General features: G+C 51.2%; 2 protein-coding genes across 2 annotated transcripts in view; one reads left to right on the top strand and one right to left on the bottom strand.

The window, feature by feature from the left end:
* The first annotated feature begins 302 nt into the window (after positions 1–302).
* On the top strand, positions 303–5,936 carry ADPRS (ADP-ribosylserine hydrolase). Its single transcript, XM_052810961.1, has 6 exons — positions 303–560; positions 1,555–1,651; positions 2,501–2,708; positions 2,819–3,003; positions 3,095–3,195; positions 3,732–5,936. Exons 1-6 carry the CDS (start codon positions 323–325, stop codon positions 4,022–4,024), a joined length of 1,122 nt encoding a protein of 373 aa, XP_052666921.1. The 5' UTR covers positions 303–322; the 3' UTR covers positions 4,025–5,936.
* A 1,155-nt stretch (positions 5,937–7,091) lies between these two features.
* COL8A2 (collagen type VIII alpha 2 chain) overlaps positions 7,092–13,451 on the bottom strand; it is a 34,931-nt gene continuing 28,571 nt past the window's right edge. Inside the window, exon 3 of the mRNA XM_052810960.1 lies at positions 7,092–12,141. Coding sequence (XP_052666920.1) covers positions 10,220–12,141 — 1,922 coding nt within the window. The 3' untranslated portion in view covers positions 7,092–10,219. The remainder of the gene's footprint in view (positions 12,142–13,451) is intronic.

Raw genomic sequence — 13,451 nt, 5'->3', positions numbered from 1 at the left:
GGGGGTAGATCTCCTCCCAAGCCGGATTGTTGCACGTGCGACGAGACCAGAACTTGGCCTGCTCTTCTTCCCCGAGGTTGGGGGATGATGTTCGGTAACCGCCCCGGCTCCTGGCTCTCGGATTAAATAAGAAATTGAGGGGAAAAAAAAATCCACAGTTTCCCTTCCGGGAAGGAGGGAAATAAGGCCGCGGCCTCCCAGCGCCTTTTTCCCGCCCTGCGCCGCCGCCGCTCTCCTCCGGGCCGCCAGGGGGCGGTGTCCGCGGCAAAGCCGCGGACACCGCCCCCTGGCGGCCCGGAGGAGAGCGGCGGCGGCGGCGAAGATGGCGGCGGCGGCGGGTTCGGGTTCAGGGCCGGGGCGGGCGGCGGCTGCGCGGCCTCGGCCGGGACCCGGCCGGTTCCGGGGCTGTTTGGCCGGGGCGTTGTTGGGTGATTGTTTGGGCGCCGTTTTCGAAGGCAGGAGCGTCGTGAAGCTGTCCGACCTACTACGTTTCCTCCGAGGCCTGGAACCGACGTCCGGGCCGCCCGAGGAGGGGGAGCAGGCCGGCAGCGCCCGCAGAGGTGGGCGGAAACACCGGGAGAGGGATGGGGGTCGGCCCCGGAGCACATCCCCTTCCCCGGACCCACAGAATCGGGCCCGGCCCACAGCACCCCCGGGATCGGGCTTTGGGGTGCCTGTCTTCGCCCCCCGCCTCCACCGCACCCCCAGGCCCGCCGCCCCTCCGAAACGTGGGTGCCTCCAGTCCTTGCCCCTCACCTCAGCGAGGGGCACCTCCCCTGGGACACCCACGGCTGCCCCCCGCTCTGGCGTGTGCCTCTGCGCTGTGGGGTTTGGCTTCCCTCACACACACCCCCCCCCGCGGGGTGAGGATGACTTTGCTGAAGCAGTGTCCGGGTTCTGGCCCCCCCCCAGGGCAGTTCCTGGTTCCTTGTGCACATGGCTGGTGTGGAGGAACCTGTGGTTTGCTTCGAGTGAAGCTGGGGGTGTGGAGCGTGCTGGGAACCGGGGTATCGCAGTGCGGGGGTGTCAGCAAGGGACAGGTGTACCAAAAACAGAAGGAGTAGAGTAAGAGAAGCACAAGAACAGTTATTTAACTCTTAGCAAACGATGACGGATTTGCGTTGGGGTTCTGAGCTGTGCAGCAAGCCCTGTAAACCCTTCCAGTAGGATCTTAAAGGCACTTGATTCTGTTGCAGCCTTGTCCAGAAACGAAACTGCGTTTTCTCTTCTCTGCTTGTCAGCGTACACTGTAGACTCCTTGAGAAAGAGACTTGTCTCACTTGTCCATGTGCACCTCTGGATATCAAACACTTTCTCTTGGCTCTTATTAATCTTGAAATGCATTCTGTCTCATTCTTGCTGTGGATGCATCTCTCTTGCTCTGTGTCTTACTCTGATGATTGTGGCTAGTGACAAGCTCACAGTGCTGGGGAACTTCTGGTAATGCATACAGATAATTAGGCCTTGGAGAGTAGGGAAGTGGTGACAGTGGAGCGGGACAGGAGGAGAGTTTGTCCCTGGACGGTCACATTACGTTTTGGCCTTCTGTTTTAGAAACGCTTTCGTACACTGACGACACGGCCATGAGCAGGTCGGTGGTGCAGTCCCTGCTAGCCAAGCGAGAGTTTGATGAAGTGGATATGGCCAAGAGGTAAGGACTGCAGCCAGCTTCGGAGGCTAGGGTGTTGGCATTTACTAGCGAAGGCAAAACTTTCTTAACGTTAAGCAGTCACTGTAATTTTCTGTGAAAGGGGACAGGGGCTATGGCAAAGTCATCATTAATTTGTGGGGGAAAAAAAATCAGAAAAGCGATGGCTAGTCGTGTAATTTATTGTGTGTTTTGCACTGTCCTGGAACATGCAGTACTGTTAGCTTTAGCGTGGGTTCAGAGCCTGCTTTAAAATGAAGCAGGATGGGACATGCTGTACTGCAGCCGTGTGTGTGTATATTCACCTTTGTGGAAGATAATGCTTAGACATTTCAGAAGCATTTCCTTTTATGTTTATTTGTTGCTATTTATGTTGGTACTTCCCTTAATTTAGTTAGTGAATATTAGCGAGGTCAGCTTCAGTTTGTTTATGATCTATTTCCCTTTTGAATCCACAGCCCTGGTAGCATTTGGTTCCACTTAAGGGAGAGCATTTATTTGTTTAGAAAACTCTTCCATTGAACTTGAACAAAAGACTTTATTTGTGGTTATGACCCACGGAAATGTTTCCAGTTTGCTCCTATTTCAAGGCAAAGTTGAGAGGGAAACAAGTGGGTTGTGAAAGGTGATGTTTATACACCCTTTCCTCCTTTCACACCGTTTTTGGGGAATCTGATTCTTTCCCTACAGAACTGACTCATTTGAACCCTGACTGTCACTGAATTACCCATGTGTTATTAATTCACTTTATCAGGTGGCTTTATACAACCTCTTTACAAACTTCAGTAACAGACCAAATACCCCGTGTATTTTTTCTCACCTGCGTAACTGCTGCTCTCTTGCCCACGCCAGGTTTGCTGAGGAGTACAAGAAGGAACCCAACAGGGGCTATGGGATGGCTGTTGTCAATGTCTTCAAGAAGCTCCTGAGCCCCAAGTGCAATGATGTGTTTGAACCAGCAAGAGCCCAGTTTAACGGGAAAGGCTCCTATGGCAATGGCGGTGCCATGAGGGTGGCAGGCATCTCACTCGTGTATTCTGATGTCCAGGATGTTAAGAAGGTACCGTCCTTGGCTCCTTTGGGTGCCTCAGCTCTGGGAACCCCTGCTGTCAGGCAGCTCCCACCGTGATCTCTCAGGTAGGTTTGCTCACGATGTGTTTTCATTCGCAGTTTGCGAAGCTGAGTGCTGAGTTAACCCATGCCAACTCCCTGGGCTACAACGGGGCCATCCTGCAGGCCCTGGCTGTGCATCTCGCCCTGCAGGGAGAACACAGCAAGGAGACCTTCCTGGAGCAGCTCATTAGCCACATGGAAGATGTAGAGGCAGACGATAAGTCTCTTACTGATGCCCGAGCGTAAGTGGCTGTGAGGAGCACTAACTCTGCTCTGTACAGTTTATTCTGGTTCTTTACATTCTCTCTTCTTCATTGTACTCTTTGTTTCCAGACTGGGATTTGAGGATTTACCATTTTCAAGGCGTCTAAAGAAAATAAAGGAATTTTTGGAGCTCAGCAGTGTTCCCAAAGCGGATGTATTGTTTGAATTAGGTAAGTACCTTTCTTACTACAAGTATTAGGAAAGAGCTGGAAGCAGGACTAACTCAGCAAGCCTGCTTGATGTGTCCTCCCCTCGATTGCCACTTTGGCCTCTGCTGCCTGGAAAAGCTGCCTGTGCTCACCAGTCAGTAATTCTCCAAGTCTTGACCCAGTGATTCCATCTCTGTATTGGTGGGGAAAAAAATGTTTTGCTAAGAAAAACTTATCATGAATAACATTTCTTAATATTCTAAAATCTCTTGTCTTAATGGCTATCAGATCTTCATGTTGGATGGGAACGGGTAAATGTGTATCACCAAACTATACTGGTGTAGCTGGGAGTTGGTCTCCAGGATGTGAGTAGTACCAGGGAACTGCGGGGAGATTTCTGAGGTGCAGACTTTTGCACCTTGTCATGATAAAATCAGTGACACTGGTATTGAAAGTAACTGGCAATGGGAAGTTGCAGTTAGAAGGGAAAAGGTACTTCTGTGGGAAGGAAGACACAAGTGTTCTGCAGCACTGAAGATGATTGGTTTTGTTAACAGGCAATGGCATTGCTGCTTTGCGGTCTGTCCCTACTGCAATTTACTCCTTCTTGCGCTGTATGGAAGCTGACCCAGATATTCCTGATCACTACAGCAACCTGCAGAGGACCATCATCTACTGTATCTCTCTGGGTGGAGACACAGACACCATTGCTACCATGGCAGGAGCCATTGCAGGGGCTTATTATGGGGAGGAACAGATACCCCCAAGTTGGGAGCAGAGCTGTGAAGCTTTTCAAGAGACACAGAAGCTGGCAAATAGCTTGTATGAACTGTACTGCCAGCGGCTCTGAGCTCCAAGGGGAGCCTGTTTTCGGAAGGCGAAGCGGGTGGTCACCTCTGCTTTTCTGGTCAGAAATCTGGTGGTGGATCCACGCCATCTGCAGATGCCAGTGAGCCTCCACGTGAGAAAGACGCCTGCTGCTGTGAGTTGAGAGCTGGAAGCACGAGCTGGTTTGGAAGAGAGGGGACATACCCTTCGGTTGTGCTTCAGCTGGGAAGTGGCTGCATGTGGCGCCTTGGACAGTGGGTGCATCTCCTCTGAAGTGTACAGGAGCGTCTAGTTTTTCATAAGATTTCTGCTTCTTGCTTTGTCCACCATTATGCCATTTTGTCATTACAGTTACTAGATGGGTGTCTGAATCCACTAACCTTCTTGCTGTTTTCTTCTCCTCCTTTGTTTCAGTTGTTAGTGGTCTGTCCCACAGTGGCTTTGATAGGCTCCACACCCCTCTTAAAACACCAGCTCACACTCAGCTGACCAGCTAAGGGATGTAGATGGGAGTCATCAGAGAGGCACATCCCTGGAGAGCCTGGAGGATGTCCTGTGTGGTGGCACAGGTTACCACCTGTGTTGCGGAGCGAGGATGCTGGAGGGTAGACCTCCCAGGGAGGTTTGCGTCCTTAAAAGCAGAATGAAAAGTGCCAGAGATTGGAGAAGGGATTTCTTTGCATTGCTAGTGGCATTGTGAGAAACGCCTTTGGTGCGTGTGGACAGAATCCCAGTTGGCTCATTGTTACTGCTGGAAGAGGGTGTAACTAATTTCTGCTCCTTTGGTGTCCTTTGCTCTGCAATCCGCCTGGCACTGTCCTGATCTATTGCATTTTGTGTTCCCTTACATAGCTGGCTTTCACGTTGCTGCAGCTACTCTAGCTACTCCTTTGTTCCTAATCCGTGCATCCTGCATTTATAATGCTGTCCTGTTTATGTCCAGAACTCCAAGTGAGGTTGCTCTTTACATCTGTGAGCGGAGATAGTTGTGAAACCTAGTGTTACACAAGGATTGAATTCCTGGTTCTGCTGCAGTCAGTGACAAAAATGACTTCAGTAGGAAGCAGGAGTTACTTCTCACAGCCTTAAAACTCTGTACTTGGTAAGAATGATCTGAAAATAAAGGGAAAGGTAGGTTAATTGGGGGACAGTTTATCAGAGTTTAAAAGAATTTGTGCATTTGAAGCTGGTACTGGTGGCCAAGAATATTCTAGCAAAGCTGTGTTGTTCCAAAGTTTCACCTTTAAAACCTTTGCCCGGTGGAGCTGGTCAAAGAGGGAGTAACAGCTTGGGTATGGCATGTCTAAAAAGGGTTGAAAGCTTTTTAATTTTGGAAACAAAAAGAAAGAGGCAAGCAGTCATCGTATGGAAATGTTTATAAATTTGAATGTGACAATGTAATTCTGTATTATTTCTCTAGTATTTCTTGTGACACCGGGAAGTGACCGTTCTGCTCAAACAGAGCTCACTCCCTGTTAGTATCGGCACATGGTTGTTTTGTGTGTCAGGTTGCATGCACATGTGGAAAATCTGGCTGCGATGGGTCCTTCCAGTTTTTCCTGTAGTCTGCTTCCTTTAAGTGCCAGTCTTCTGTGTGATGCTTTAATGGGTTTTCCTTGTATAAATGAATTCTTGTCCTGAGAATATGTGGAATTTCGGTCTATTGTATATTTATGTATTATGCTGCAGATGTAAAATGTCAGGTTTTTCACATTATTCTGCCAGAGGTGTGAACATATTCACAGAATTATTTAAAAGAAGATATTTTCCTTTTAAAGCAGCTTTATAATTTTAAATGTTTGGAACTCATGAAGAGCAGAACTCCTGTTTAAAAAATACAGCTCATTTTAGGCCAGAATTTAAACGTGTACTAAAGCCTTTTGCTCTGACTTCCTCAGAAAGAAATAAAATCACTTAGCTATCTTTGTTAATTAGCCACTGCTCCCGTCTTTTCATTCAAGTCATGAAGTTGTGCTTCCATACTAAATGACAAGAGGAGTCGTATGAAAACCTCTGGGCTATTTCTGCCTACCCCATACTTCACTTTAAGACTCAACCTGAAACTACTTTGTCATGGGTTCTTGAAATCTTTCTGTAGAAAGCAGAATGGAAGTTGTTTGGCACTGGTTAGGACATCTTTGGTGTAGCCAAGACTCGTGCTTCATTTGGAGCGAGTTTTAGCACTGGAAATCTGCTGTGAAAACTACTTTCAGGTGGCTGCTCTTGCCGGTGAGCAGTAAGGGGCAGCTGAAGTTCGTAAGAGCCCAGGAGTAGTGGTTCTTGTTAACAGCAGGGCGAGTCAGAAGCATCGGTCAGGCACATTAGGCTCACTGGAGAGGCCCTTCTCCTTTGCAGGCTGTGTTTGCAGTGAGGAGCAGTGCGTGCAAGGAGTTCAGCTGCTGGAGTCCAGCGTGCGATGATCATGCAGAGACCAGGGAGCGTGCTGGGTGCCCCCGCGACTTGCAGCAGGAGAATCGCTTGTTCTTCATCAGCAGCTTTTGAAGGAGTCTGCCCGCGTGGCAACCAGGCTTCTCTGGAAGCATTTCACCTGTAACAAGTAACATCTCCTCTTCCAGGTAAGAGATGAGATGGGAAAACATGCCTTCTTCTCTTTATTCTTTGTACTTTTAGCCTCTGAAAGTGATTTGCTTACAGGTGATTCACCATTTCTTCTGTGGACTGCTGCACTGACTGCCTTTGTGGCTCGGGATGTGGAGGTTGGCAGTAGACAAGGTTGTGTAACATAGCAAAAAAAAAAAGTATCATGGAAAAAACACAGAAGGGAAAGGGAATCCCCAACACTCTGACTTAAATTCCTCAAATTAGTAATTGCCAGTCAGGAAGGGTCTGGATTTCATCCTTTTTTAAAAATGAACTTCCGGAGACAGGAATCTTTTCCTTAATCACAAGAAACATGCAATACCTTCTTACATAAGAATATTAATTAGCAAGCAAATCTGCTGGACTGCTGGGAACAAGTGAGCTGGATTTGAGAAGGAAACACAGTGCAAGAGGTCTGTATGAATGGTCTTACAAGCAAGGCCGAGCAAGCCCATTAATAACAGGACAAAGGCACAGCTGAGCCCACCTTTTATACAATAAGTTTTATTGATGTCTTGTCAATACAATCAAGTACTGTAGTTTTAGTTCTGAAGAGAAGGCCAGTTTCTGATCACAAAAAGAGTGCATTTTAAACCAACTTTTACTATGACAGACAGTGCATGTAATAAGTATTTACAAAACTAAAAACCTCTATATACTAGGTTAGAAATGAAGATACTAGAGGCAAATTTAAAAAAAATAGTAAGAATTTGTATATAAAAATGCACATCGTAATGCAGTTTTCATAATTAAAAATAGACATACTTCATCCAACCCAACCTTTTTTATTATTGTGATTGAAACCAAAATCCCATGCGCTCACACACACGACAGAAAATAATTCTTTCTGCTGGCGAATATCACGTACTCAGTACTCCAGAAAAAAAATTCTTCCTGACAGTGTCCGGTTTAGTGAACAGCCTCCCTCATCCTGTGCATCGTTTTTTCTAGCCTAACTCTATGTGCGTGTAATATCTTTGCCTTGCAATTACTGTGTAAGTGTAACAGGTTATATAGCTGCGGAAGGTTGATTATGGTTTATGCTCTGCACATGAAGGGAAAGTGAAATTGCAAAACAATATCTACAGCACTGAACGAGTTACTATCTCGGTGTGGTTATAGTGAGTATTTTTGTCGTTGCTTTTTGCCAGCTAGAACGAGAAGTTTTGAATAAAACAAAACAGAACAAAAAGAGATGGAATGTAGGTTAGGACACAGTATAAATAAGTCACTTTGCTGAGTAACAGGATGGAGCTTCCAACCCGGCGCGTGGCTGGGGCGCGAGAAGCTCCTGGCCCTGCTGCAGGTAGTGTGCACGCGCCGCCGGCAGTGCCGCACGGTGGGAGCCAGACCCCGCTGCTGGCACCAGCTCGAGTTCCTTGCTGTTCTCCACAGGAAAGACGCTTCAATAAAGGAGACACAGGCCCCATCCTAGCACCCTCCCCTACCAGGCCTGGGCTTAAAGAAAGCATCTGAGCTTCTGCTTTTCATTTTAGGGACTCTTTTTTGTATAGCTCCTGTTCCTGCTGGGAAGTAACCTGTTACGATCAAAACCCGAATGGTCCGGGCACCCCCCCGCCTTCAGGAGTTAAAAACGTCCAGTGGGATCGGACACTGGGACAGCCTTTCAGCTTGAGAAGGTCTCATCTTTACATGAAACTTGCAGCTTTATGTGGAATAAAATCCTGGGGAGGGCGACAGGCCAGCGCCAGCCCCAGCGGGGCAGTAGCTGAAGCACTAGGCTTCCAACGGTAAGTTTTCTTTTTGAGTTTCTTAATTTCAGGGATAGGTGCACTCTTAAAAGGAAGCCCTTGGATGGCAAGAGGCGGAAACACGGGACAGGCTTAAGGAGAAATACAAACAAACAAACAAAACAGAAAATTTGTTTAAATACCTTGTACAGTCCACCTGGAGAACAATCCCAAGTCCCATTCTTGCTACATTTCTTTTCTTTGGCCATAGAACAGGCTTTAGGAAAATTTAAGGGTAATAGTTGCTCAGCTGGTAACCAAATTGTTGCTGTTTTCTCAGGGATGTGCCTTTGCGGAGGGACATGCAGTGTAACCGCATGTGGATTAACTTCAGCAGCGTGCTACTTGCCTGGGATGAGAAGAATCGCTTTACTGTAAGTGCAGGTGGCAATGACTATTCTACCATGAGAAAATCTGCAAAGCAACAGGGTTCAGTTGCTCCCTTTAGCAAAGGACAGAGCAGCCAAGTGGTCAGTATCCGCGCATACCTTTCCCAGAACCTTGTAGCTCATATTCAGGTCGGTAACATTTCAAGCATTAGTGAGACAAAGTGGTAACAACAGACAAATGTGATTTTTTTTTTTTTTTTTTTTTTTTTAAACCTAAGTCACAGATTGGCACCTGGAATGGTGCACTTTTACAGGTATATATTGCACTAGACTTGTCATAACATTGTTAAGTAGATAATAGCACCGTTGTAAAATGACTGAATGGAAGGTTAGAACGAACACTATTTTTTCTTAATTAAAAGGTCCCGAGGGAAAGGGGGGATACCAATGCAAAAGTTTACACATCCCAAAATAGTGAGGCAGTAAAAGCGAGTTGTCCATAAGTGGCACTTTCAAGAAAGCATAACTAAACCTTCTATCAAACCAGGCTAGAAGCACCGTAAGCCGGGCTTGCAGTGCCATCCTTGTGTTGTCAAGGAACAAGATGCTCACGAGGCCAAGCAAGTCTTTGGGCTGCAAAGAAGCAGACAGGACAGAACTAGCCCTTGGACTTGCCAGTAGATGAATTAGCCCACAAGAGAGGATCGTTGTTCATCACAGGGGTCCCAGCTTCCCTCAGCGGCTTTGGAATAGGTCATCTGTCATCCTCCCAGATACCAATGCCTGGATGTTTTTATTCCTAAAGGTGCTGGGCAAGGAGGGTTAAAAATAATATTTACTTCATATAAGAAGGTGCTTATGCAAAGTGTTCCACTTTTTATGATTATAAATCCAACCACACTGAATCCGGAGTGAATCAGAGAGACTGCCTCAAAGCACAGCCTGAAAAAATAGGCATCAGTGAGACTGGAACTTGGGCATCTGATGGTTTGGGAAGGAAATTTCTCAATCCATCATGGATCTCTGCTGCTGTATGGGTTTGTGTTAAGTGCCTAGGACCCCTGTGCTGGTTAGCAAATACACCATCCATTACAACAGCTGTATTTATTTAACTAGTACTCAAAATGGGAAACAAGGGCACTTGATTACAGACCAGAAGGGTCTGGTCTTCCAGAAGACCCTCTCTGGATCACAGAGCAGTTTACTGCAGAGCCAGATCCTTGCCATCCCAAGCGTGTTCCTGTGTTTGATGTACAGTCACTAGGGTAAAATTTATTCCAAATACGCTTTGCTGAGGAATTCACTCCCCTCCCTCTATTCTCCCTCCCCCAAAAAGAAAGAAAGATAGATGTCTCCTTTCCGATTACCCTCTTGACTCATGGATCAAACAGCGTGAAGCAAGGTCCCGCGACAATGGCTTGCGCGTTCTTCCCAGTGATTTTTCTTTTTTGTATTAATTTTAAAAAACTTTTTTATCAAAAAAAAAAAGACAGTTTATGGCTAAAGTGGGTGAAAAGGAAACGTGCCCAACAGCCGTTATGTGGGGCAAAGCAGGAACCCGGAGAAGGAGGAGTGGATGTATTCCGTGGAGTACAACCCGTTGGCCTGGTCCGAGGGCATTTGTACCCAGACTTGGTCATTCTCCTTGAGTTCAAGCACGGCGCTGCCTGAGGCCTGGTCCAGGTAGCCCTTTTTGTACTCATCGTAGGTGTAGGTGGCGGGCACGTTGTTCTTATAAAGTGCCACCCAAACGTTAGTCCCTTTGACATGCACGTGGTAGGCAAAGTAGTAAATGCCGGATACGGGGCAGGTGAATATCCCGGTGACCGGGTTGTAGCCGTTGTGCCCGTTATACAAAGTCCTGTCAAACTTGACCGGCATGCCCGATGCCGGGAAGGGGGAGGTGAGGATGGCGGTGAAGGCTGGTGCGATCCGGGCGGAGAGCTCTCCTCGGCCGTACTGCGGCTTCCCCGGCTTGCCGTTCCCCAGCACGGCCCCCTCCACGCCTCCGTCCGGCAGGTGCAGCCCCGCGATGCCCGTCTCGTCGAACACCCCAGGCGCTCCCGGCGGCCCGGGCGGCCCCGGCGGGCCGGGCGGCCCGTTCAGCCCTGGCGTTCCCGGCATTCCCGGGGGGCCGATGGGTCCGGCCATGCCGGGCTCGCCGGTCTTCCCCTCACCGGGAACCCCGGGGAGCCCGGGCTCCCCTTTCAGCCCCGGTAACCCCTGCGGCCCCATGGGACCCGCGGGTCCTTGCAAGCCCGGGATGCCGGAGGGGCCCCTCAGCCCCGGCTGCCCCGGGATCCCGCCGTCGCCTTTCGGGCCGGGGCCGCCCGTTAATCCTGGCACCCCCGGGAGGCCGATGAACCCTGGTTCTCCTTTGGGGCCCGTTGGGCCGGGGGGTCCCAGTGACCCGGGCAGGCCCCTTTCTCCCGGCACCCCGGGCTTCCCTGCGAAGCCGTTCGGTCCCTGGTCGCCGCGCATCCCCGGCATTCCCGGGGGCCCGCTTGGCCCCACGTCCCCTTTGGAGCCGGGCAGCCCGTGCTTGCCCGGCAGCCCCATGGACCCCGGCGGGCCCGGCGGCCCGATGATGCCGGCAGGACCCGGCTCCCCCGGCTCCCCGTCAACGCCGGGTTCCCCCTTATCGCCGATGGCTCCCGGCACCCCGGGCTGCCCGCGGTCTCCTTTTAGGCCGGGCAAGCCCGGCTTCCCGTAGCCCGTGGGGCCCGGCAAACCGGGGAGGCCGCGGATCCCGGGCTCTCCCTTCGGTCCCATGGGGCCCTGTATCCCCGGGACCCCCGCGGCGCCTGGGACACCGATCCCGTCGATGCCAGGGGGGCCCCGGGGCCCCATGGGGCCGGGCTCCCCGTTGACGCCAGGCCCGCCAGGAGGGCCCATGTCGCCCTTCTCCCCCGGTGCGCCCGGCAGGCCGTCGAGGCCGGGTTTTCCAACGCCGACGGGCCCTGGGGGCCCCGCGGGGCCGGGAGGACCCCCGTTCCCCCGGGGCCCCGGTAACCCTGGCTTCCCCACGCCGTTTTCACCCTTCATCCCTCGCTCTCCACGGGGACCCGGCTCTCCTTTTGGGCCAGGCTCGCCCCGAAAACCGGGCAAGCCGGGGCCGCCCTGGGGGCCCGGCTTCCCGTTGACCGAGATGCCGGCTGGCCCCGGCAGCCCCGGGGGGCCGGGCAGTCCTCTCGGCCCTTGCTCCCCTCGCATGCCGGGCTCGCCCTTGGCTCCGGGCATCCCTTTCATACCCGCCTTTCCGGGGAGTCCTGGGATGCCGGGTTTCCCAATGCCTGAGAAGCCGGGGGGCCCAGCGGGCCCAGGCTGGCCGTGCATTCCCGGCTTCCCCGTGCCCGGCTTTCCTGGGTAGCCGGGGGGTCCGGGGGGTCCGCGCGGGCCGGGCTTCCCTGGCGGTCCTGGCTCCCCTTTGAGGTCCATCGGCAGCAGCGGCGGCATGTCTGTGGATAGAGGAGACACGGAGCTTTATTGGGGAGGAGCGTGCCTGGTGCGTGATGCCCTCAGGGCGTTAAAGCCAGGGGCTTTAACGAATGCCCTTCTCTAGGAATGGATCTATTTAAACATGGCCACAGCGGCTTCCTGGGCCACCACATCAGGAGGACTGTCGTGAGGCAAGACCTTGGCCAGAGCCCAGGGTATTAATCCAAGCCTTACTCCATCCATCCCTCCGCGGAGGGTGTCAACAAGACCAGCAATTGCCGTCGGCTCTGGCAGCGTTGTTTTGTGATGACCTACTGTGGGGTTTTTTTAGGAGCTGGATTCAAACCTCCTGCTGCCTCGCTTCCCAGCGGCCTCGAAAGCACCGTGGGATTCAGTCGCTCCTGCCTGGGCTCAGCCGAGAGGGTGGCGACAGAGCGAGCCAAGACTGAGGATAATCCCTCCACCCCATCCCTCGAGTCCAGGGCCTCGGGAGACCTTTAATCCTTTTGGATTAAAAAGAAAACGCTTGGACATGTACTTGAGAGACCGAAGAGGTGATTCGTGTATGGGTTAAGATATGCCTGCGGTGCCCGCTGGCTCAGCTCCCGTGTCCAGCAAGGCAGAGAAAAGCTCACCAAAAAGAAAAAAAGCGCTGAGGATGGAGGAAAAGCCAATAGCTGCAAGGGAAACGCAACCTCGGTTACGTCCAAATGAGTCAGCCCAGCTGGGAATAGGCCGTAACCACTTGACATTTAAAGAATTTATAGAGCTCTTTTGCAAACGGATATAAGAAAGAAACTAATGGGCTGAGAGACTACAAAGCCGAGGAGAGCCAGATTACATGCCCACCGCAGCTCAGTACTTAAAGCACAGACGTGAGCATAAATAACTCCTTGAGGCTGGCCCAGGCAGGGTGTCGCTTCCCATGCGACATCGGGAATGGGTGAGAAAGAATAAATCTGTCAAACTTTTTTGGGAAGCTTGAAATGAAGGAAATACTTGGCAGTTGCATGTACGTGGGCCTACGATGAGAAATGCGAAGGGCAGAGGAAAGGACCTTGACATCTGAGGCAAATTTTAACCAAATCTGCCCAAGGTAGATCATTCCAGTTGGGAACAGATCTGTATGGGCAAGTTCCCGGGATGGGAATGGATCCCATCTGGGATGGGAGCAGAACACGAGGCTGCGTGCCCCAGCATGGCACCGAGGAGGAGGCAGGGGGTTCCCCGAGGTCTGCCGGCCCGGCCCCCAGCCTGGGCATTCAGCGAGCTGAGCTGGGCCTTGGGAGCACGGACACTGGTAGCGCCAGGATCTGCCAACACAGAGATT

The sequence above is a fragment of the Harpia harpyja genome, chromosome 16 (assembly GCF_026419915.1).
Source record: "Harpia harpyja isolate bHarHar1 chromosome 16, bHarHar1 primary haplotype, whole genome shotgun sequence".
NCBI classification, from domain to species: Eukaryota; Metazoa; Chordata; class Aves; order Accipitriformes; family Accipitridae; genus Harpia; species Harpia harpyja.
This window is presented reverse-complemented; position numbering and strand designations above follow the sequence as displayed.